The sequence below is a fragment of the Rhinoraja longicauda genome, chromosome 36, assembly GCF_053455715.1.
Source record: "Rhinoraja longicauda isolate Sanriku21f chromosome 36, sRhiLon1.1, whole genome shotgun sequence".
Classification (NCBI taxonomy): Eukaryota; Metazoa; Chordata; class Chondrichthyes; order Rajiformes; family Arhynchobatidae; genus Rhinoraja; species Rhinoraja longicauda.
Window position 1 is genome coordinate 7524278 of NC_135988.1, and position 26840 is coordinate 7551117.

A 26840-nucleotide genomic window follows, 5' to 3' on the forward strand; every position below is an offset into this window, starting at 1 on the left:
CTTGCCAATACTTAAGAGGAAACTTTACTCCTGAGTAGCCTCAGCTGTTCTATTCTACAGCTGGAAAACCTTAGCCATGGCAGCACTAGTCATATTGGATTAGGTTTTGTGACACTGACTAAAAAAACAAGCACTATCTTGCAAATCTTGTTGGAAAGTACAAATTTACAGGCACTGGGCTTTCTGCATCACACCTGCTCAACAAAACAATCAAACACTCTGTCAACATCAATTATTCTGACTTGCACAAAGATTAACCTCCTATACAACCACTGAGCAACATATTAACTAGGTAACCACAAGCCCACTAAAAAGAAACAGGCTTCTTCGCTTGGCCACAATGTGAATGCAAGTGCCAAAAAAAGGGACAATAATTAAATAATGTCTTCCTTCTTAATCATATCTTATTTTAAGTTGCTTGGTGGCATCATATGAAACCTACAATGGCTTGTAATCAAACAGAAAATTACTCCAAACCAAAGAATGATAGTTTTGATGGGTTATTAAACACAATAATTACAAAAGCATACAAAATAATTAAATCATTAATGGACTGACATGTACTTACCTCAGTCTATCTGTGGCATGCAGATCTGCCAGTAATGCCCTTGTGAGTCAACTCATCACCAACTTCATCACTCGTGTGATGCAAGCACCACTGGCACACCTGACCCCCTGCTCCACCACTTGTCTCGCCTCAAAGAAATACGATCATATACTCTGAGGAGCCAAATGCCCTTTGCATGTATTCCTCAGCTTTACACCAAAGGTGGCTGGGGTAAGGAGCACAACCTTATTTATGTAAATGGAATCAATGACATTGATTAAAAACATGTTAGATTTTTCTTTATTTTACTCTATCCTTACATTTTTAATTAATTTAGTCATTTAGATATTTTGATTATTTTAATTATTACACTCAATTTCTAGGATTATTAAAGTAAAACAATGCCTTTGGCAGCCTTAACTGACAGTGGGTGCAGGGACTTTCCGGGGCAGTGAGGGGGTGGCCACAGGGTAAACATTTTGTTTAAAGAGGTTTGCAGTATGGCTGTCCAGTCAGGCCTTAAGCTTGGTTAGAACCACATGTCACAAAATGTTAAGAATGGTGGTAGGACAGATTGGCCACAATCTACCTCTCGCTTCCTTACTTTATAACAGTGGTTACACTTTGAAAAGTATTTCAATAGCCATGGTACCCTGAGGACATGAATGATTTCATGGACATAAGCTTTCTCTTTTTCGTTTACTTAACCTTTCTATCCTTGCAAGATTTTAGCTCCTGTATTATGTTTGCTAAAATTTTAATGACGATGTGAGAATTGGATTTACAATGCTATAAAACTGGCACAGTCATTACAGATCATTGGAAACATATGTAATTTGAAACTACATGCACACTGAAGAGCTGCACAACGTTTGACGATTCTAACGAAAGACCATTAAAAACAGATTAATCATACCTAGAGATGTTGAAATGGTGATATAGTGATGGAGTGGGTGAACCTGGCCATTTAGGAAGAAAGCAACACAGCTATACCACTTGGAGGATCAAAAGGTAAAACAGTCAGTCTGGAGATGGCAGGCCCGCCAGGCACTCCTGGAACATAGTTTTACTATGTTAGACAACATAGTTTGACTTACTTATAGCACAATAAAGTCTAACTTTCTCACAAAGTTGCAAAATAACACACCTCGACTTGGGTTACACAGGAATCGTCTCAACTCTTCCTGCACAACACATGTACGAGAATATTTCCAGATAAAACAATGTTAAGCAAATAGTCATTATATTTCATTTCAGTGTGTGCATTTTTAATCATTTGAACCAATTCCTTGGGAAATTGATTTTTGTCACATATTCATTAGCTTACAAGTAACTTGAAAATGATCCTATGGCTAAAAGGCTACTTTGTGTTGAATGACTGTGCATTTTGCAGCTTACTCTCTCCCAGAACTATCTCATGCAAACACATTCAGCACCTTCATCAATTCCTCCAGGTTTAACCTGGACAGCACAATCCAATATGTAAAATCTGTCTTGAAAAGTGTTAAAATTAACTTAACTTTGACATCCAAAAAATGCAGTTTTAGCATTCCCTTCAGTTAACACAGTTCTTCATGACATAATTTACAAACATTGCTGGAATTAATTTTGAGCAGGCCAACAAACAAAATATGATGCAAATAGATCGCTTAAAACCTTAATAATAGAAATATTCTGTTAAATTTTGCATGCTGTCATGAATTTTTATGAAATTTGAAATCTTTTGTCTTCAACTATAAGATTTAGAAGTATGGCATGACTAAGCTTTCACTGTGTTGGTAAATATCCAATATCCTTTGATAGTTGACTCAAAAGACAGAGGGAAGATATGCTTCTTTTTTGTTGACCATCAAAATGTTATCAATATTTTTTTTTAAAGTTACAAATAGTATGATTGTTACAAATTATTTCATTAATCAAGACAAACCACTAAAAAAATGATGAACAAATAGCACAAATGTCACAAAAACACGTAACATGAACTTCATTATCATAAGCACATCTTCTGGTGCTTCTAGCTAATCCAGAATTATCTATTTCCACATTAAATTCCAATTTAAGAATTTACCCCATGAAGTTTGTATATATTGTCAGGACACTTGAATTTTCTTATTGAAATACACTTGAGATAAGATGATATCAGTAAATACAACCAACATTTCATCAACAATTGAATTAAATCATAAAAACTCAGCTATACACCTGTTATGCAAGATTCTTGGATTAGCTGTTAAAATAAATCATAATAATCATTTATGAAATCCATGACTACAAGTGACCACAAACAATATTATTTGGAGTTTCAGTCTAAAATGTGTTGTTACAAAAATAATGAATCTTTTGAGATGATTTGAACACATTAATCTAATTGCTATATTTAAATATCATAAACTTTCAAAGTCAAACAAAGAATAAATTAAATTAAATCCAAATCTTTAACTAAAGTTTTAAGAGCTACTATTTAGTCTAATTATTAATACATACTGCCCCAACGTAGTTTGACATGCCTACCTAAATTTGGTGACTATTCGCGTTTGATGATCCAACCTTGTGCTTGGAAAGAGATGAGAAAAAGTTTCACCCAACTCGTCCCCCCCCTCTCCCCCCTCCCTCCCTCCCCCCTCCCTCCCTCCTCCCCCCCTCCCTCCCTCCCCCCTCCCCCTCTTCTCCCCCCCCCCCCCCACACATAAAACAGGCTAAAGAACACTAAAAACATACATTTAAACACAAAGAAGGAAGGGACAGATAGACTGTTGGCAAGGCAGCCATTGCTGGCGCCACCTGGTGGATAATCCCAGTGTACTGAGGACAACTAACAGATAGGACAGAATGAATTGCAATGAAATCATATTGATATGTGTTGATAATCCAAATGAAATTCAGTTGTGCTAGTGCCATCTACTGTTACATTATTTTACCTGTAATCTTTCCCGCCATGCATGGAATTGAACAAATGGCAATTCAAAACTAATCTGTTGAAATCAGAATTCTGGCTTTGGCCAATTACTGTTAATCTTCTGGTAATATAGTTAAACACTTCCATATGTCTAATTTTCTATTACTATTGATAACTGCAAATAAAATAATGAGCCAGGAGGGAAATCTGACAGGCAGTGCTTTACCACAGTAACAACCCAGATGAGAATAATCAGCCCTATTTCCATTCAGTTGTTCAACCAGATACATGGAAATCTTTGCATGTGAGGTCCACTCATGGAGGCTAAACCCTACATTTTCCAAGATTTCTTCAGAATTCGGTATCTACAATCTTTTTTCAGTCTAAACAGGAAGAGCAACACACCCTTAAATACAGAGAGACTCATGTACCACCCTAGGTTGTTCTCAAAATCTCTGTAAAGCGTCTTTGAGTATATGAAAAGCGCTATATAAATAAAATATATTATTATTATTATTATTAGGTGAGATTTCAAACTTCCTCCTAGGTCCTAACTTCTTCCTCATGAGAATATTATTTCTTCATCCATTTCAGGGTGGTGTCTTACAAACTCCCGAAGCTAATTTCCATTATCCGTCAAAGCTCCAAGATCTCCCAATACTTGCAACCTCAGATTTAGTCCACTTCGCCGATCATCAAAACAAGAATGTTTAATTATCATAAGCAACAAGTCCATAAAAATGAAATTTTTACTTGCTGCAGCTTTACCAGATTACCATACATTAAATGCACTAACACAACAAATAATTATACCATAAATTATCAGTTATACTAGTTAAACCAGGTCATGATAGTGCAAGCCGTAGTATGTCGTGCAACCTTTTAAAAAGTCCATAGCCTAGATTATTTGGTGATATGCCAAATCTCCTCAAATTTCTGAAATAGTAGAGGTGTTGATGAGCTTTCTTGCCAATTGCATCAGCGTCCTGAGTTGAGGATAGACCGTTAGAGATGTGCATGGTCAGGAATGTGAAGCTGTTAACTTTCTCCACCGCCATCTCACCATTGAAGCCAGGTGCATGAACCCTTGGCTTACCCATCCTGACGTCAATAATCAACTACATTGTTTTATGAACGATGCAAGCAAGCTTGTTGTTCTGGCACCACTTGACTAAATAATTGATTTCCCCCTATGCTCTGACTCATAGTTACTCTTTATTCATCCAACAATCGTGGTACAATCAGCGAGTTTAAAATGGCATTGGAGTAGAGTTTGGCTACAGTCATGGATAAAGGGATCCCCTGGAGGTGCCTCTGTGCTAATGGTCGGCAAAGAGAGAATGTTGTTTGCAATATCATACCAAATGAAATTGCCGATGAAGAAGTCAAGGCTCCAGTTGCATGGAGACGAGCAAAGATTCAGCTCCTGAGTTGACAACACATTTTCAATGGTGTTGAACGTCAAGTTGAAGTTGATAAACAATGGGCTGACGTACATTTTCCTGTTGTCCAAGTGATCCAGCGCTGTGGAAAGCTAACATGATTGTATCCACTGTAGACCCATTGTGCCCACAAGCAAATTGGATTGGATCCAGATCCTGCCTGAGGCAGGAGTTAATATAACTCATTACCATCGTTTCAAAATAGTTAATAGACAATAGACAATAGGTGCAGGAGTAGGCCATTCAGCCCTTCGAGCCAGCACCACCATTCAATGCGATCATGGCTGATCACTCTCAATCAGTACCCCGTTCCTGCCTTCTCCCCATACCCCCTCACTCCGCTATCCTTAAGAGCTCTATCCAGCTCTCTCTTGAAAGCATCCAACGAACTGGCCTCCACTGCCTTCTGAGGCAGAGAATTCCACACCTTCACCACTCTCTGACTGAAAAAGTTCTTCCTCATCTCCGTTCTAAATGGCCTACCCCTTATTCTTAAACTGTGGCCCCTTGTTCTGGACTCCCCCAACATTGGGAACATGTATCCTGCCTCTAATGTGTCCAATCCCCTAATTATCTTATATGTTTCAATAAGATCCCCCCTCATCCTTCTAAATTCCAGTGTATACAAGCCTAATTGCTCCAGCCTTTCAACATACGACAGTCCCGCCATTCCGGGAATTAACCTAGTGAACCTACGCTACACGCCCTCAATAGCAAGAATATCCTTCCTCAAATTTGGAGACCAAAACTGCACACAGTACTCCAGGTGCGGTCTCACCAGGGCCCGGTACACAAGTGCCACCAGTCAATAGTCGTTGAGCTATGTTACCTTGCTATTCGTGAGCACTGGTATTATGGATGTCCTTCTAAAACAGGTGTGGACCTCACATCATTGTAGTTATAGGTTGTAGATGTTCACGAAAACTCCAGCCAGTTAGTCCACGGAGGTTTTAAGATGCAGGCTAAAGGGCCAAGACTGAAATCATGCCTCAACCTTCATTTCTGTATCAGTTGACCCTAAAGGTTTGGATTAGAGCTGATTTGGGGAGGAGTGAGAGTAAAGTCCAAATTTAAAACATCTACAGAAGTTCGTCACTAAATTCCACTTTAGTTATTTTTAATTAATTAAATAACTGACATTATTTTCCTGCACAATAAATTAAGAAGTTACTCCCATCTCTCACTAGTATAATAAAAATGATGCTTCCAATAAATTTAAATAAAGTTGTGTCCTTGATATGCTTATTCATAGATTGTTGTATTTCAAATACTATTGGGAACATGTTTTGAGGCAATCAATCTGTAGTTAAGTTACTGGACCATGAATCCATAGTCCACGAATAATAATTCAAATAATAATTTCAATTCTGCCTGGGTGGCTGTATAATTTTAAATTCAGTTAACAATCTGGAATTAAAAACAAAAACAACTGGTCTCAGGAAGAAAGGAGCGTTATCAAGATGCATCAAGTTCACTGGCCTTCTTCGCGGAACTTCCAGTTACCTGGTCTGGTCTATATTTGATTCCAGTTCCACAGCAACATGGGTGACTCTTAAATTTTTCTATGAAAAAGCCTACCAAGCATCTTCTGGGATGCTGGCAGATGTTTAATAAATCCTGGTATTGCTAGTGAGGTCCATGTCCAGAAATACCACTAAATGTATATATGAATACTTACTTTCTGCTCTTCTGCTATCTTTATCAGAATGTAATCAATCTTACAACTCTAACATTACTGATGATATTTTTATATTACTTTTTAATCTTATGAAAGTAATGCTTTGCAGGCACACATTTGCATGGCAGCCTTCAATAGTAAACTGGTATTCAATCAACAACTTTAGATGGAAGCAATTCATATAAAGCTGCTTTTATTGCAATAATTTACCTCTCTGGCGTCAGGAAATCTAACATTTGGTGCGCCCCATTTTTTGCTCATGAGCTTTCGGAAATTATTACATTTTGGGATAACGATGCATGCTGCATTTCCCAATTCTGGATAAATCACTTGGAGATCACCCCTGGAAATGAACAGATTTTTTAAAATAAATATTATTTTCAACATCATGAAAGATGTAGAACAGTAAAAAAAAAACTTAACATTTTAGTTTTGCATTGGAGAAGATGGCATCTTATATTTCAATCAGATGACTTCCCTCAACGACAATCACCGTGCAGTTACATCCATAAATACATGTTATTATGAATAGCATTGGAAAAGAAAGGAGAGGTAAAAAACTTCCAGCCAAAAATATGATGGTCCAAATTTTATTGTGGTTTGGCCAGTATGTCACAGCATAACGGCCAGCAAGGCCTTTTGTTACTATATTACTTTCCGACCTCCACACTGACGCTGAAGCTTGAACTTGCCAGGTAAACTCACCAGTGAATTCCACCTGCACTCCTCCTTGGGTTTTGCATGGAGCCTGATGGCAAAGCAAAAGCTAACTGGGATTCCCCAAAACTTGCATTGGGGATTCCATTCTTGGATCATCATGCCCAAATATCAATTGTAGCCTTGAACACATACAAATAAAACTTTTAAAGATAGCTATTTCCAAAGATTTATCATCTTCTGAGAAGAAATTATTGCTCATCTCTGCCCAAAATGCCGACCTTTCTGTTCAGACTCCATCCCCTTGTTTTATATTTCCCATTCTGGGTAGGCAGCAGCTGCAAAATTCTTTGATAATATTTTGTTTTAAAGTGATTATCACTCATTCTTCTAAATTTCAGTACCAATCATTTCTGCTCAGAGGCAATCACCACATCCCAGAAATCAAAGCAGTTCATCTACAATACATTCTCTCCAAGATAAGTAAAACTCTTCTTGGGTTATTATGAGTCATTATGCACAGAATACACCAGGTGAGGTTTGACTAAAAGCCTGCATTACTTCACCAAGCCATTCTTACCCTCATCTCCCCCATCTGGGGTGAGAAGAACATGGTAGGTGACCTCAGAAACAACATAATGGGGACTATTTTCAGGAAAAGAAGCAAGGCAAATAGCACAAACAATGGAGGCTATCCCTACCCCTCTGGCACTGTGAAAGCAAAAATACTCCTCAACCACTTCTTTCCACAGGCCAAAGACATAAAGGGCATACTGTCTATCAGGAGATGGAACAAATATGATGTTCACTATGGAATGCATCCAAGAAAAATATAAAGAATAGTACCAAACACTACCTTTCTTAAATTCACAAGAGTCTTCCACTCTATTAGCCTTGAAGGAAATTGGGAACCCACTTACATTTAACTGTTCTCATAAACTTGTTAACCTTCTATATCTGTTACAAAATAACATAATCATGATCCTAAATAATTAAATAATAAACTTTTCAGTTTAGCACATCACATTATCAAAATCATATCCTTTTGGCTGACATATGATACATAAATAGCACCTAGGAAAAGTAACAACAAAAGCGCAAAGCCTATTGCTCAACAGCAAAAGTCAGGCAAAAATAACCCTTCCATCTCAAGGCAGGAGGACTGTCCTCTCTCTGCTTGAACAAAGGGGATTATGAAGGCATGAGAGAGGAGCTGGCCAAGGTCGAATGGAAAGGGATCCTAGCAGGAATGACGGTGGAATAGCAATGGCAGGAATCTCTGGGCATAACCCAGAAGATGCAGGATCATTTCATTCCAAACAGGAAGAAAGATTCTAAGGGGAGTAAGAGGCAACCGTGGCTGACAAGGGAAGTTAGAGATGGAATAAAACTAAAAGATGTATAAGATAGCAAAGAGTAGCGGGAAGCCAGAGGAGTGGGCAATTTTCAAAGAACAACAGAAGATAGAAAATATTCCTAATGTTGGGGGAGTCCAGAACCAGGGGAAACAGTTCAAGAATAAAGGGGAGGCCATTTAAAACTGAGGTGAGAAGGAACCTTTTCACCCAGAGTTGTGAATTTCACAGAAAGCAGTGAAGGCCAATTCACTGGATGAATTTAAAAGAGAGTTGGGTGGAGCTCTAGGGGATAGTGGAATCAAGGGATATTGGGAGAAGGCAGGCACAGGTTACTGATTGTAGATGATCAGCCTTGATCACATGAATGGCGGTGCTGGCTCAAAGGGCCAAATGGCCTCCTCCTGCACCTATTTTCTATGTTTCTATGAGTGCCTTCTCACATAGCCACAATTAACTGACAGCAACAGATCAGGAAGTGTCATCTTGATACAAGATCAAAACACACTTCAAAATTTGTGCACATAATTTTGTAATGTAAAGTTGAACTCTCAGATGTTTGATGTTTCTTAAATGCTAGCCCATATAAAATATTTTATCTGTTTTCAATGCAGAAGATCAACTCCGTTTTAGTTGATGGTTAAAGATATTTGCAGTGTTTGTAGAAGAGTAAGAGGCAATTGTGCTTTGGCCAACCTTCCACCTTGAATGAAAAAAAATCTTCAGTCATTCATCTCATTTCGATTGGCAAATATTCCTGTTGGTTGAGATATGTACAGCTAAAAACAGTAAAAGATACTTAATTATGCCTTTCTTTTAATATGACAAGTCCTTGTGGAATAAGGAAAGGCGGAATATGTTAAAATGTGATGGGTTTTTATTGCAATACACATAAAGAAGTTGTGAAATTGATGTTCAGTCAATTCTCAGATACAATCTTTATTGCCACGTGCTCGCGATGTAAACCAAATTCAATTTGTACCAGAGAAAACCAAAAAAAGGAGTATAACTGAAAAACACCTTGGATTGAAACAAACCAGGATAACCATATGTGGTGTATTATGATAAGAATTGACGAGTGAGACAGGTTAGCATACAACATATGGCTGCTTTACTTCAACACCACCAGAGAGTGTTATCAGGTATCCCACAATGCTTTATACCCGGAACTACGGCAAGGCTCAGCTGCCAAAACACAAAACTCAAAATGGTAAATACACCACATTACCCCCTTTTTAAAATGAAGGTAATCTTAAATAACTGAAATTAGCAAGTGCCTTATTACTAACAATAACCATTCCCAAAATTACTACTATGCAAAGTTACTTGTTATCACTAGAGACCCTCTTGTAGTTTTAACAAGTCTCAGTCCATCTGTGTGTTCATATTAATGAAAACAACTTAAACAACTAAACAGTCCTTCATGCCGAACATTTCCCCTTTTAAAAAAAAAAAAAAGAAGCTTAAGGGACATAGCGGTCTGGAGGCTTCCTGACCCTTGATGATCGGCGTGGACTCAACGGCGCAGCAGCTGCAGCTGTACGGTCCACAGTCCCTGGCTCGCTGCATGATGACATGTCCTCCGGCTGTGCGGGTTGGCTCGGTGCAGAAGTGTCAGTGGTTGAGTTTTCAGTGTCCTGATCCAGTCCATCTCCCATGACTCTGAATCTCAGCTGATCTCCATGTCTCCTGTAGGTGATGTCGGTGTCTCCTCCTTGTACTTTGTAAGACACCGGTCCTGTTTGATCCACTATGACTCCAGGAATCCATTTGCGTCCTCCCCCAGCCGTATTGTATAAATACACTGGGTCATCCACTGAGAAACACCTGTCTGCTGCACGGAGGTCATGGTGAAACTTCTGCTTGTACTGTTTTTTACGAACAGCGGCTGCTGTGTCCGGACGGATGAAATCCAGACGGGTGCGCACGTGTCTGTTCAGAAACAGGTCAGCAGGTGACTGACCAGTAGTGCAGTTTGGTGTGGTGCGATACTGCATCAAAAAGATGGAGACCCTGTCCTCCACATCCATTGCGGTGTGTGTCAGCTTTTTCATTCCACCCTTGAATGACTGAACGTACCGTTCTGCCAGGCCATTCGAGGCAGGGTGACCAGGAGCACTTGTAGAATGAAGGATTCCATTCTGCTGCATGAAGTTTTTAAACTCCTCTGACGTGAACTGCGTTCCATTATCTGTGACAATGTGCTCCGGCAATCCATAAGCTGCGAACAGTCTTCTCAGTCGTGTGATAGTGGCTTGTGATGTGATGCTAGACATTTTAAACACCTCCAACCACTTGGAGTAAGCATCCACCACCAACATGAAAGTGTGTCCCAAAAATGGACCAGCAAAGTCTATGTGTAGTCTTTTCCAGCTCTGGCCAGGAAATTCCCATGGATGCAAAGGCACCTGACGAGGCATCCTTTGCTCCAATTGACATGACTCACATGCTCTGCAAACTTGCTCCACCTCTGCATCAACTTTAGGCCACCATACGTACTTGCGTGTTAGTGCTTTCATTTTCACAATTCCTGGATGGCCAGAATGCAGCTCCTTTAAAACAGTTTTTCTCAACTTTTCAGGAATCACCACTCTGGTGCCCCACAGGACACATCCTCGCTCTATTGAAAGTTCACATCTACGCGTGTGGAAAGCTTTCAGAGTCTCATCCACTTCAGCAGGCCAGCCATCCATGACAAATTTCAGCACCTTTGACAACACGTTGTCTGTGTGTGTTGCACGTGCCACTTGGTCTGCGTTCAGTGGAGCCTGCTCAAGATGTTCAGTTAACAGTGTGTATACGCTGTCAGTGATGGCTGTGGTCCCTGCGTCGTTTGTGTCAGGCAGCGGAACTCTTGAGAGGCCATCTGCATTACCATGTTTCCCTGAGGCACAGTACTCAATGTGATAATCATAGGCAGAGAGAATTATTGCCCATCTTTGGATTCGAGCTGCAGCCATGGTAGGCAGGCTTTTGTGTTCTCCAAACAGTGTTAGCAGGGGTTTGTGATCAGTCACAAGTTTGAATTTCCTCCCCCACAGGTATTGGTGAAACTTCTTTACACCAAAAATGAGCGCCAGTCCCTCTTTCTCAATCTGAGAATATTTCTTCTCAGCAGGGGATAATGTGCGTGATGAGAAGGCGATGGGGCGCTCCTCCCCTGTAGGCATTTTGTGTTGTATGACAGCTCCAATGCCATACGCTGAGGAGTCACAGGCCAGAGTGAGAGGAAGCTTTTGGTCATAGTGCACCAGGATCTTGTCACTTGTGAGCAGCGATTTGCACTTGTCAAAAGCTTTCTGCTCTCGACTTTTCCACTCCCACGACACCTGGTCTTTCAGCAACCTGTACAGGGAAGCAAGCACGGTGCTTTGGTTGGGCATGAACCGTCCATAATAATTCACTAGTCCCAAGAAAGCTCTCAGCTCTTTCACACAGGTGGGGGCTGGTGCATCCTTTATTGCTCTGACTTTCTCCGGTGATGGCTGAATGCCCTGGCTGTTTAACACATGACCCAAGTATTCGATTTGTTTCTTTCCAAACTCACACTTTGAGTCCCTGACTCTCAGTCCGCTCTCCTGCAGTCTCTGTAGCACTTTATGCAGGTTTTGCAGATGCTCTCGTTCAGTTTTTCCTGTGATGAGGAGATCATCCAGATACACCACTACATTCAGATCTTTCATGAGGTTCTCCATGATTCTTTGGAAGATGGAGGGTGCTGCGCTCACACCAAAAGCCAGTCTGTTATAGACAAATAAGCCTCGGTGTGTGTTAATGGTCAACAGTTTTTTTGATTCTTCCTCCAGAAGTACCTGCTGGTACGCTGAGGCGAGGTCAATCTTTGAAAACACCTTTCCTCCACTGAGGGTTGCCATCAGCTCCTCTATCCGTGGCAAGGGATAAGTCTCTGTAGTGGCAGCTTGGTTTACAGTGAGTTTGTAATCTCCACACAGACGAATGGTATGGTCCTTTTTTTCAACCGGAACAACGGGTGCTGCCCATTCACTATGTTTGACTGGAGTAATTATGTTGGCCTTTTCCAGTCGGTCCAATTCAGCCTCCACTCGTGCTTTCATGGCAAATGGCAGTGGGCGGCTTTTGCAAAACTTTGGGCGGGCCCCTGGTTCCACCAAAATTGTTGCTTTGACATCACGCAGAGTGCCAAGTTCATCTTTAAACACTTCAGCGTGTAACTCCAGTACATCCTGTATTGATGTCAGGTGAGGCATCTCCTTAATATGCTTTATGTCTTCCTGATGAGACTTGTCACTGGCATGTTTAATTTCTTTCCAGTTTAAGGTGAGCTTTTTTAACCAGTTCCTTCCACACAAAGCTGGTCCTGCTCCCTTTACCACAATCATTGGTAGCTGCTCACTCTGACTCTCATATTTGACAGTGGCTTCAAACTGTCCCAACACAGGAATAACCTCCCCTGTGTATGTCTTCAGTGTGACTTCAGCAAGCCCTAGTGGTTGCTTTAAAAAGGTGGTCTGGAACAACTCCTCTGAGATAATGCTCACGGCAGCTCCGGTGTCAATTTCTAGTTTGACTTCTTTGCCATTAACCACAAAACATGCCCGGTATGCTTGTTTACAGTTGTTGCCATTTACTAATGAAAACATTGGCAACACTATTTCCTCTGCCTCCACATACTTTGTGTTTTTATCAGTCTGTCGTTTATATCTGCTCTGTGTCGGTGCCGCCGCCACTTTTCCTCTGCATGCCCTTTTAATATGCCCGGTTTTACCACAGTTGTAACACTTTGCATCTTTAAAGCGACACACCTGTGGGCTGTGATTTTTGCCGTTACATCTATGGCAGTTCCTCCCCGTTTGCTTAACCGTGTGCGCATCCACTTTATGCACTTGGTTCGGACGTACCTCGTGTCCCCGCAGCTGCTGCGTGTCTCTCTCCGCAGTCTCCATGCTGAGGGCGATTTCAAATGCCCGTGCAAAAGTCAGGTTGGACTCCGACAACAGCCGTCGCTGGCTTGCCTCATTACAAATCCCACTGACAAAACGGTCCCGAAGCGTCTCGTTCAACGTCGCTCCAAACTCACAGTTAACTGCACACTGTTTCAGCTCCGCAACGTAACTGGTCACAGATTCATCCGCCCGCTGGTTGCATCGGTTAAAGCGGAATCTCTCCGCAATAAGCAACGGCTTGGGTTCAAAATGAGTCTTTAAAATGTTCACAATGTCATCGTAGGACTTATCTTTTGGCTTCAGCGGCTGCACCAGGTTCCTTAACAGACCATATGTAGATGCTCCCATCACACTTAACAGAGTAGCTACTTGCTTCTCCACTGCAATGTCGTTAGCCTCAAAAAACTGCTCTAAACGTTCCACATACGCCGACCAAGACTCTGTCTTCGGGGCGAACTCCCCTATGGAACCTATGATAGGCATTTTCTGCTTGTTTTATCCTCGTCGCCAACTTTAACTGTGGTGTATTATGATAAGAATTGACGAGTGAGACAGGTTAGCATACAACATATGGCTGCTTTACTTCAACACCACCAGAGAGTGTTATCAGGTATCCCACAATGCTTTATACCCGGAACTACGGCAAGGCTCAGCTGCCAAAACACAAAACTCAAAATGGTAAATACACCACACCATACATCACCAAACTATGTAAAACAATGAATGTAAATTGACAAACAAATTTGAAATAAAATCAGTTACTTTCTTAATTGAGTCTATTTGGATATAAACTTAAAACTCATCCTAACCATAGACCATCTAAACAGAAGTAAGACCAAGGCCTTTATTTTTCCTTACCCAACCCAACCTGGAGATATTTGCAGAATATCACATCCAGGCAGAAACACATCCACATCTGAAAAAGATACTTGCAACTCTGGTGAATTCCCTTATCTTCTCACTGCCTAACTATGACAGCAATGCAAACATGAATCCAATGCCTAGAAAAGAACTTATCAAACATAGGCAATATTTTCCATCCACTCCCTCTGCTGACAGTCAAACTTTAAGACATTTCTGAAAATAATCCTTCCATTAAGAGTCAAGCCCCTGATCCACTCCTTAATGAAGTGTCCATGTAGCTCAACCGCTACTCACTGGCACCATATTAAATTGGTCTGGATAAAGTACTGACCTGCGCCAGAACAGCATATCCAATCTGACCCAAACCAAAATTGGCTTGGCGTAACAAAGACCTGTCTCAAGCTGAATTCACACACAGCCCATTCAGACTCGGGTCAGGTAACCAAGCTATTTTGTTTTAAATCCTGGTTTTACACAGAGTATGAACAACAAACAATGGAATATGATGAACTCTAAGTTTCAATTAGTTTACCTCCAAGCGTAATTCCATTTAGTTTTCCAGTGAAGTTGCTACTTTTGAAAATGAAATATAAAGCACGCCTGTACCACCTAGTGGCACAAATTAGTCACTACTAGAATTCTATTTCATAAGATGACAAAATTAGTCATTATGTTTCAGGAGATAATTCACTCCAACAAATTGTAAAGCGAAGAGTTTCGAATGCAGTATTGCTATTTCAAGGGTAGATGGCAAGACTTGCACAGGATGGAAGAGGACAACTGCACTACCTGTGGTTTGTTATTTCATGTGATAGATGATGATTTGCCAAGTTACTTCAAGCAGAAATCTAATATGGAAGACATCTCCTCGGACAGGTAGATACTGTATTAGACTGATTGCAAACATCTAAGCAGGGTCACAGTGGTCCATTGGAGAGGAATTGTACAGATTTTACCTCCCCAAAATGGTTTTATATCTTCGAGACACAAGAGATTGCAGATGCTGGAATCTTGAGCAAAAAAAAACAAAATACTGGAAGAACTCAGTGGGTCAGGCACCAGCTGTGGAGATAATGGACAGAAGACCTCTCTGGTCTAGACTAATGAAATGGAAGAAAGTTGGAAAAAATAGGTAGGTTTGGGGAAAAGCCTGGAAGAGCCACTTTTGGGGCTTTGCTGCACCCGTAGCTTTACATGTCGCAAATGTAATGCTACGGTGGTTATGGGAGATTTCAACATGCAGGTAGACTGGGAAAATCAGGTTGGTAATGCACCCCAGGAAAGAGAGTTTGTGGAGTGTCTCCGAGATGGATTCTTAGAACAGCTTGTTCCTACTAGGGTGAAGACAATTCTGGATTTAGTGTTGTGTAATGAACCTGATCTGATAAGGGGACTCGAGGTAAAAGAGCCATTAGGATGCAGTGATCACGATATGATAAGTTTTACTCTACAAATTGGGAGGGAGAAGGGAAAATCGGAAGTGTCAGTATTACAGCATAGCAAAGGGGATTACAGAGGCACGAGGCAGGAGCTGGCCAGAATTGACTGGAAGGAGGCCCTAGCAGGGAAGACGGTGGAACAGCAATAGCAGGTATTCCTGGGAATAATGCAGAAGTTGCAGGATCAATTTATCCCAAAGAGGAGGAAAGATTCTAAGGGGAGTACGAGGCACCCGTGGCTGACAAGGGAAGTCAAGGACAGCATAAAAATAAAAGAGAAGTACAACAAAGCAAAGAAGAGTGGGAAGCCAGAGCATTGGGATCTTTTAAAGAGCAACAGAAGATGACTAAGAAGGCAATAGAAGAGAAAAGATGAGGTACGAGGGTAAACTAGTCAATAATATAAAGGAGGATAGTAAAAGCTTTTTAAGGTATGTAAAGAGGAAAAAAATAGTCAAGGCAAATGTGGGTCCCTTGAAGACAGAAGCGGGGGAATTTATTATGGGGAACAAGGAAATGGCAGACGAGTTGAACCGGTACTTTGCATCTGTCTTCACTAAGGAAGATACAAGCAATCTCCCAGATGTTCTAGTGGCCAGAGTTCCTAGGGTTACGGAGGAACTGAAGGAAATCCACATTAGGCAGGAAATGGTGTTGGGTAGACTGATGGGACTTCGAAGGCTGATAAATCCCTAGGGCCTGATGGTCTGCATCCCAGAGTACTTAAGGAGGTGGCGCTAGAAATTGTGGACGCATTGGTGATCATTTTCCAATGTTCTATAGATTCAGGATCAGTTCCTGTGGATTGGAGGGTAGCTAATGTTGTCCCACTTTTTAAGAAAGGAGGGAGAGAGAAAACGGGAAATTATAGACCAGTTAGTCTGACATCAGTGGTGGGGAAGATGCTGGAGTCAATTATAAAAGACGAAATTGCAGAGCATTTGGATAGTACTAACAGGATCTTTCCGAGTCATCATGGATTTACGAAGGGGAAATCATGCTTGACTAATCTTCTGGAATTCTTTGAGGATGTAACTAGGAAAATTGACTGGGGAGAGCCGGTGGATGTGGTGTACCTTGACTTTCAGAAAGCCTTTGACAAGGTTCCACATAGGAGATTAGTGGGCAAAATTAGAGCACATGGTATCGGAGGTAGGTACAGAGCCCTAGTGATTGCAATTGTACAGAGCCCTAGTGAGACCGCACATGGAGTACTGTGTGCAGTTTTGGTCTCCAAATTTGAGGAAGGATATTCTTGCTGTTGAGGGCGTGCAGCGTTGGTTTACTAGGTTAATTCCCGGAATGGCGGGACTGTCTTTGGTTGAAAGACTGGAGCGACTAGGCTTGTATACACTGGAATTTAGAAGGATGAGAGGAGATCTTATCGAAACGTACAAGATTATTAAGGGGTTGGACACGTTAGAGGCAGGAAACATGTTCCCAATGTTGGGGGAGTCCAGAACAAGGGGCCACAGTTTAAGAAAAAGGGGTAGGCCATTTAGAACTGAGATGAGGAAAAACTTTTTCAGTCAGAGAGTTGTGAATCTGTGGAATTCTCTGCCTCAGAAGGCAGTGGAGGCCAATTCTCTGAATGCATTCAAGAGAGAGCTAGATAGAGCTCTTAAGGATAGCGGAGTCAGGGGGTATGGGGAGAAGGCAGGAATGGGGTACTGATTGAGAATGATCAGCCATGATCACATTGAATGGCGGTGCTGGCTCGAAGGGCCAAATGGCCTCCTCCTGCACCTATTGTCTATTGCACTCACACCACTCTTTTCCAGCTTTCTCCCCCCCAACTCCATCAGTCTACAGAGGGCACCAAGTCAAACATCGTCTGTCCCAAGCGTCTATAGATGCTGCCTGACCCGCCAAGTTCCTCCGCTACTTTGTTGATTGGTTGTAAATCTTTCGGGCTTTACACCTTACCCAGGAAACCATAACATTAAGGGAGACAGAGAATGCATAATAGTTGACAGAGAACCACAACCGCTTAACCATCGCTGTTCAAACATAATAATTTATTATAATTTTTGCACATTGTTTTCATGCCACCATTTTTTTTATTAGCTGTGCATTAATTTGATTTTTGTTTTGTGTTTAAAAACAAAACCGGAAAATAAAAAATGTGAATCTATAACCTATTACATGGATATAGATGTGGGCTTCTTGCATCCGATGATCTGTTTCTGTGCTATGACAAAGCCACAGCACATAAGAAAGGAGGGAGAGAGAAAACGGGTAATTATAGACCAGTTAGTCTGACATCAGTGGTGGGAAAGATGCTGGAGTCAATTATAAAAGACGAAATTGCTGAGCATTTGGATAGCAGTAACGGGATCATTCCGAGTCAGCGTGGATTTACGAAGGGGAAATCATGCTTGACAAATCTACTGGAATTTTTTGAGGATGTAACTAGGAAAATTGACAGGGGAGAGTCAGTGGATGTGGTGTACCTCGACTTTCAGAAAGCCTTCGACAAGGTCCCACATAGGAGATTAGTGGGCAAAATTAGGGCACATGGTATTGGGGGTAGGGTACTGACATGGATAGAAAATTGGTTGACAGACAGAAAGCAAAGAGTGGGGATAAATGGGGCCCTTTCGGAATGGCAGGCAGTGACCAGTGGGGTACCGCAAGGTTCGGTGCTATTTACAATAGCTATTTACAATATACGTTAATGACTTAGACGAAGGGATTAAAAGTACCATTAGCAAATTTGCAGATGATACTAAGCTGGGGGGTAGTGTGAATTGTGAGGAAGATGCAATAAGGCTGCAGGGTGACTTGGACAGGTTGTGTGAGTGGGCGGATACATGGCAGATGCAGTTTAATGTAGATAAGTGTGAGGTTATTCACTTTGGAAGTAAGAATAGAAAGGCAGATTATTATCTGAATGGTGTCAAGTTAGGAGGAGGGGGAGTTCAACGAGATCTGGGTGTCCTAGTGCATCAGTCAATGAAAGGAAGCATGCAGGTACAGCAGGCAGTGAAGAAAGCCAATGGAATGTTGGCCTTCATAACAAGAGGAGTTGAGTATAGGAGCAAAGAGGTCCTTCTACAGTTGTACCGGGCCCTGGTGAAACCGCACCTGGAGTACTGTGTGCAGTTTTGGTCTCCAAATTTGAGGAAGGATATTCTTGCTATGGAGGGCGTGCAGCGTAGGTTCACTAGGTTAATTCCCGGAATGGCGGGACTGTCGTATGTTGAAAGGCTGGAGCGATTGGGCTTGTATACACTGGAATTTAGAAGGATGAGGGGGGATCTTATTGAAACATATAAGATAATTAGGGGATTGGACACATTAGAGGCAGGAAACATGTTCCCAATGTTGGGGGAGTCCAGAACAAGGGGCCACAGTTTAAGAATAAGGGGTAGGCCATTTAGAACGGAGATGAGGAAGAACTTTTTCAGTCAGAGAGTGGTGAAGGTGTGGAATTCTCTGCCTCAGAAGGCAGTGGAGGCCAGTTCGTTGGATGCTTTCAAGAGAGAGCTGGATAGAGCTCTTAAGGATAGCGGAGTGAGGGGGTATGGGGAGGGCAGGAACGGGGTACTGATTGAGAGTGATCAGCCATGATCGCATTGAATGGTGGTGCTGGCTCGAAGGGCTGAATGGCCTACTCCTGCACCTATTGTCTATTGTCTATATTGTCTATTGTCTATTGTCTATAGCACAGAACGTTGTAACTCTACCATTAGACCCACTTTATCTTATGACTCTTTTACTTCTGTTTAAGTTTCACACTTCTTAAGGGAGCAATGCTGCAGGTTTCCACAGTGATAGAAAGCACACAATGTTGGCTGGAAATGTCCCACCTGTTGGTTGTAACAATGTCAATTTCGGCCATACAATGATGAAAAAAAAAAAGGCATGAGAAACTTCTACTTATCCAAAAATGGTCAATGGTCACCGGCCAACTTAAGACACAATCAGACATTTTGCTTTCAATTTGACCAATCTTCCTGGTAAAATCAATAAAATGAAAAATAACATCAGAAGTAGTATTCATTTATGTGCTGGATGCCAAGCACCAAGAATATTTATTTGTCATATGTATGGACAATTTAACAATGAAACTCTTATTTTCAGCAGCTTAACAGTCCATAAGAATGGCCTGGGTGGTAGGGTCCTTGATAATAGTGGCTGTGTTTTTGAGCCAATGCCTCCAATAGTTGCCCTTGATTATGGGGAGGTCAGTATGTGTGATAGAACAGGTAGTGTCTACCACTTTCTGTAATCTCTTTCATTCCTGGGCATTCGTTCCTGGCTGTGTGTGTGTGTGTATATATAAATATATATATATATATATATATATATATGTGTGTACTTAACTCTTAGCTATTTTCCTCTACAATGAGCATCAATGATTCCCATGTCCTTCTGTTTACCAGCACATTATTTATTATTGAATAAATACCTCAACAATTTGGTGACTAGAACTTGGCTTTGCATGGTGCTTGACACCAATTCACATTTGGTTTATTTGTTAAATTTTATTGCTGTTGCTCATTCAGAAAAAAAAATCAAATAAAAGTGGGTCCACAATAAACAATGAAATGAAACTTAAGGGAAACAATACCAAAATCATTGGTTCTAATGTTCATAACATAAATAAACAATATAAATTAACTTCACTCGTTTTTGAATAGCTTATATCTACATTAAGAATACCACTGGCAAAATGTAGGGATTACATGTTGCGTGTGTACCATTTCCAAAACATTATGATGAATGCAAGCATGACAATAAGCGAGTTTTAAATTTGAGCCAAGTCTACTATTCCAGAGTAAGTTATCATTGATGAGCTTGCCTGCAAATACTGCTGTCACTGCCGTTTTTAAAAATACATGTTGATTCTTCCAAATCGATTGAAGAATCTACCTCCTGATGAGAAAGAATGTTCAATCCAACCAGAAGAAAATATACAAGCTGCTTCATCCTGAAAATTCAAATCACAATTTCTTAATAAATACCCATAAATCATTCATTTGTACACAAAGAAAACCTTATGTTTTGATGCTGGAATTCTGAACCCAATTGCTTTTCTCGAATGGTACAATTCATTGTATAGCATATTGTACACACAACTTTTTTCTCTCAGTGGCTCACAACGTACTTTTTCCATACTCTTACGTCATTTAAAAAAAATAACATTCACTTCATTTTCTAAAATGCCTATTGATTAATATTTATATGACTGTTCTAAATTCTATAAATCTCTTTACTCAATGTGTCAATTGATTACTTTATGCTCAATTGACAGAGCTTTAGATCAATCTAGCAGAGATAAGCAATGCTCTTAACTTTCAATTTATATCATAGTGTTATATTACTTCGTGCTTTGTATTACATGGTTTCTATAGTAATATATCAATTAAAACTCTGGACAATGTCAAGTTCAACAATTTTAGAGAGAAGTAAATCCATAGAGTGATCTGATGAGAATTTTAAAACTGACTATTAAACTAGAAGCTATTGCTAGTCAGTCAGTTTAATATTATGACCAAAAGGAGTGACAGACAGAAGCAACCCCCACTTGTTTTGGTTTGAAACAGTAGCAGATAAATTATATTTGCATACCATCATCAAAACATTCCAACGGTGGCTTTCAAATTAAATATGCTCTAAGCTGCATAATGAAAGATATATGCACATATGGTGAAAGTTTGAAGGAGGGAATTCAAGACATGAGAATAGTTGCACTGGATACATTCTGCAGCTATTTGTTCCCACTGCATTATCAAAGAAGCTCAAAACTATTTTTTTCATCATTATAACAATCTCAACGCCTTTTATTTCTCCATTCATAGGATGGGGTCACCATTGGCAATGCCACTATTTAATATCCATTCTTAACTATCTTAGTATAGATGAGTGTTTAGTATCACAAAATGCTGGAGTAACTCAGCAGGTCAGGTAGCATCTGGGAGAGAGGGAATGGGTGACGTTTCGGGTCAAGACCCTTCTTCAGACTGTCAATGATCATACCGTTGGGCTGCAAGCTGCCCAAGCGAAATATGAGATGCTGTTCCTCCAATTTCCGGTGGGCCACACTATGGCACTGGAGGAGACCCATGACAGAAAGGTCAGACTGGGAGTGGGAGGGGGAGTTGAAGTGCTCAGCCACTGGGAGATCAGGTTGGTTAAGGCAGACTGAACGAAGGTGTTGAGCGAAACGATCGCCGAGCCTGCATTTGGTCTCGCCGATGTAGAGAAATTGATATCTAGAGCAGCGGATACAATAGATGAGGTTGGAGGAGGTGCAGGTGAACCTCTGTCTCACCTGGAAAGACTGTTTGGGTCCTTGGATGGAGTTGAGGGGGGGAGGTAAAGGGACAGGTGTTGCATCTCCTGCAGTTGCAGGGGAAAGTGCCCGGGGAGGGGGTGGTTTGGGTAGGAAGGGACGAGTGGACCAGGGAGTTACGGAGGGATCGGTCGGTCTCTGCGGAACGCAGAAAGGGGAGGAGATGGGAAGATGTGGCCAGTAGTGGGGTCCCGTTGGAGGTGACGGAAATGTTGGAGGATTGTTTAGTATAGATAGTTGTCTTGGACAAGGTTTCTGTAATCCACAGCTCTATATTTCTATCCCTAAAATGAGACAGTAGTTCTTAAATAGTATGGTGGGTCAGGAGTCACATAGAGGCAAGACTATATCAGAACACCAAATTATTTTTCCCCTAAAACATTTAGTAAGCATTCCAAACATCAGATAGATTTGGAACAATCCTGTCATTTCACAGTCACCATCATAAATCACTAGCTTTGCCAATCAGATTTATTCAATTCTATGAATCTCTTAGTTGCCATACTGGTTCAAATTCACACCTTTCAATCAACATTCCAGGACTTAGTGACTCAACCAGTATAGTGCCCTGTCATTGTCATCCTTTTATAAGTCTGGGATGAGCAACAGCAGAAATTATGTTAGTTGCTTGCCCGTAGGCTGTCTGAATGAATTTCTCCATAGCATACGTTCAGGGCAGGCATTTGCAATGCAGATCCATCACAGCTTCTTGCCACACTCTTTTGAGTCCACGATGCCACAATTTTTTAATAACCATGGACACCTTCTGTGTTCTATCCAAATGTGGTTAAGCACAGTTCAACAGTCATGTTCAAATCAAAACAGCATGTACAAATCAAACAGCTTGACATTTTCAACCAAATGTTTGTTGGTTACAGATCATGCCAGGAGATATAATTTCCCTTTAATATAAGAAAATAACTGCAGATGCTGGTACAAATCGATTTATTCACAAAATGCTGGAGTAACTCAGCAGGTCAGGCAGCATCTCGGGAGAGAAGGAATGGGTGACGTTTCGGGTCGAGACCCTTCTTCAGACTGATGTCGGGGGTGGGACAAAGGAAGGATATAGGTGGAGACAGGAAGATAGAGGGAGATCTGGGAAGGAGGAGGGGAAGGGAGGGACAGAGGAGCTATCTGAAGTTGGAGAAGTCGACGTTCATACCACCGGGCCGCAAACTGCCCAGGCGAAATATGAGGTGCTGCTCCTCCAATTTCCGGCGGGCCTCACTATGGCACTGGAGGAGGCCCATGACAGAGAGGTCAGACTGGGAATGGGAGGGGGAGTTGAAGTGCTGGGCCACCGGGAGATCAGTGGCGTTAATGCGGACCGAGCGCAGGTGTTCAGCGAAGCGATCGCCGAGCCTGCGCTTGGTTTCGCCGATATAGATGAGTTGACATCTAGAGCAGCGGATGCAATAGATGAGGTTGGAGGAGGTGCAGGTGAACCTCTGTCTCACCTGGAAAGAATGTTTGGGTCCTTTGATGGAGTTGAGGGGGGAGGTAAAGGGACAGGTGTTGCATCTCGTGCGGTTGCAAGGGAAAGTGCCCGGGGTTAGGGTGGTTTGGGTAGGAAGGGACGAGTGGACCAGGGAGTTGCGGAGGGAACGGTCTCTGCGGAATGCAGAGAGGGGAGGGGATGGGAAGATATGGCCAGTGGTGGGGTCCTGTTGTAGGTGACGGAAATGTTGGTGGATGATATGTTGGATCCGCTGGCTGGTGGGGTGGAAGGTGAGAACGAGGGGGATCCTGTCCTTGTTGCGAGTGGGGGGATGGGGAGCAAGAGCGGAGCTGCGGGATGTAGAAGAGACCCTAGTGAGAGCCTCATCTATAATGGAGGAGGGGAAGCCCCGTTTTCTGAAAAACGAGGACATCTCGGAAGCCCTAGTCTGAAACACCTCATCCCGGGCACAGATGCGGCGTAGACGGAGGAATTGGGAGTAGGGGATAGACTTTTTGCAGGGGACCGGGTGGGAAGAAGTGTAGTCCAGATAGCTGTGCGAGTCGGTGGGCTTGTAATAAATGTCCGTCACTAATTTTTCTCCTGTGATGGAGATGGTGAGGTCCAGAAACGGGAGGGAGATGTCAGAGATAGTCCAGGTATATTTAAGGGCAGGATGGAAATTGGAGGTGAAGTGTATAAAGTCAGTGAGTTCTGCATGGGTGCAAGAGGTAGCACCAATGCAGTCGTCGATGTAGCGGAGGTAGAGTTCGGGGATGGGGCCAGTGTACGTCTGGAACAGAGATTGTTCGACGTACCCGACAAAGAGGCAGGCGTAGCTAGGGCCCATGCGAGTGCCCATAGCTACGCCTCTGGTTTGGAGGAAGTGGGAGGAGTCAAAGGAGAAGTTGTTGAGGGTAAGAACCAGCTCTGCTAGGCGGAGGAGAGTGTTGGTCGATGGGGATTGGCTGGTTCTACGGTCGAGGAAGAAACGGAGGGCTTCGAGACCATCCTTGTGGGGGATGGAAGTGTAGAGTGACTGGACATCCATGGTGAAAATGAGGGAGTGGGGGCCTGGGAACCGGAAGTTATCCAGGAGATGGAGAGCGTGTGAGGTGTCTTGGACGTAGGTGGGGAGGGATTTGACCAGGGGGGATAGGATGGAGTCGAGGTCCCTTTAACCTCACTTCAACTCAGCCTGGATCTTCACTGTAATCTTGTTCCCTTATGTTGATCCACTGCCAGCAAATATAAACACCATTCCTCTCTGACAGGCACCAGTTTATCTCCATTAACAACTGTAAATCCCCCACCGCTCCCCTCCCCCAAGGTGTCCCCCAAGGCTCAGTCCTTGGCCCCCTCCTCTTCATCCTCTACCTGTTCCCCCTTGGTCAATTAATCCGCCGTCATGGTCTCAACTTCCACTGCTTCGCCGATGATATCCAGCTCCTCATCTCCACCAAGTCAATCTCCACCACCACACACTATACTGACAAACTGCATCACTGAAATAAAATCTTGGCTTCAATCAAATTTCCTCAAACTCAACTGCAACAAATCTGAAATCATCATCAATTGGTCCAAAAACGCTCACCAAATCCACCCAAAACTTCATCCTCAAAATTGATGGTCTCCCAGTATCCACCTCCCCTCACATCCGGAATCTTGGAATCATCTTTGATCAAACCCTCTCCTTCGACAAACACATCAAACACATCACAAAGACAGCCTTCTTCCACCTCAAAAACATTGCCCGTCTCCGTCCATCCCTCTCCTCCACAGCTGCAGAAACCCTCATCCACGCCTTCATCACCTCCCGTCTGGACTACTGCAACAGCCTCCTCTATGGCGCACCCTCAAAAATCATCAGTAAACTTCAATACATTCAAAACTCCGCTGCCCGTCTACTCACCCACACCCCGATCCGTGACCATATCACCCCCATCCTTTACAAACTCCACTGGCTCCCCATCCCCCAGAGAATCCAGTACAAAATCCTCCTCATGACCTACAAAGCCCTCCATAACCTGGCCCCATCCTACCTGACTGACCTCCTCCACAGGCACACTCCCACCTGCACCCTCCGCTCTGCTGCTGCCAATCTCCTATCCCCCCCCATCCGGACCAAACTCAGATCCTGGGGGGACAGGGCTTTCTCCATCGCTGCTCCCACCCTCTGGAACTCACTACCCTAAACCGTCAGAGACTCCTCCTCACTCACCACATTCGAAACATCACTGAAGTCTCACCTGTTCAGTACTGCCTTCAACCACTGAAGGTCACCGTGTCACCTTCTGTCTCCTTTCTCTGTTCGTTTACTTATTTATCTATTTATTCACTTCCCTATGTTCTTTAAATCCCTGTAAAGCGTCTTTGAGTGTATGAAAAGCGCTATATAAATGTAATGCATTATTATTATTATTATTCCCACTTGGACTGTTGAACAGAGCAAAGCAGTCTCCACCTTCATTAAAAAGAAAGCCACACACAGTTGACAACACTGGTAAGTAGAGGAAAATATAAATGGAATTTTCTCCAATCATTTCCAAAGGGCCACAAAAACACTTGACCCCTCCCCTTTATAGATTTTTTAAATTTTGTTTTGAAAGGAAACATCTGACAGGAGAGAAAAAAACAACTGATGAAAAAGTAGAGGAAAACATACATTTAATTTTCTCCATTCATTTCCAAAAAGGCCACAAAAACACCTAACCCCTTCCCTTTATGTTTTTTTTTTATTTGTTTTGAAAGAAAACATGTAACTGACAAAAGAGAGAGAAAGAAAACAAAACTGGTGAAAAGCATGTTGAGGCAAAATGGAAAAATCGCGCTTCACTTCATAACTTGGCGCACGGTATCGCACAATGCGCTTACCTGTTGACGATAAGCATGCTTCTTTTTAAAACAAAAAAAGATTAAATGTCAAGCAGTAAAGCGCGACGCCGCCTGCGAGGCCGGTTGTGTTTTGAATGGAAAACGGACGAAACCCAGCGCGCGACCTCTAGTCCCGCCTCCGGAAACACCCACTAACCCGTCCCATTGGTCCCCATCCCGGCGTTGATTGGATAACGCAGACGTCCATCAACATGCCGCCTATTTAAAGCCACCGTTCCCGCCTTTTTGGCTCCCAACTGCCAGGTTTCCTTGAAAAACTTGATGGAGCCCACCAGTTTATAATTTGCACCTGGCATGAGGATAACGTGCCAATCTGAACTGAGAATTAGTTCAATTAATTCGTTCTGTAGAGTACATAGGTTGAAGTTGAATGGGAAAAGATTCAATAGGAATCTGAGGG

The 26840-nt window shown here is 42.2% G+C and overlaps 1 protein-coding gene across 1 annotated transcript in view; it reads right to left on the bottom strand.

Annotated features, from left to right (window-relative positions):
- pebp4 (phosphatidylethanolamine binding protein 4) overlaps positions 1-26460 on the bottom strand; it is a 271180-nt gene extending 244720 nt beyond the window's left edge. The window contains exons 1-3 of the mRNA XM_078428896.1: positions 26420-26460; positions 20611-20739; positions 6774-6906 (exon numbers count right to left, since the gene is read on the bottom strand). Of these exons, the coding sequence (XP_078285022.1) occupies positions 6774-6906; positions 20611-20739; positions 26420-26436 (279 nt within the window). The 5' untranslated portion in view covers positions 26437-26460. The remainder of the gene's footprint in view (positions 1-6773; positions 6907-20610; positions 20740-26419) is intronic.
- Between the last annotated feature and the right edge of the window lie 380 nt (positions 26461-26840).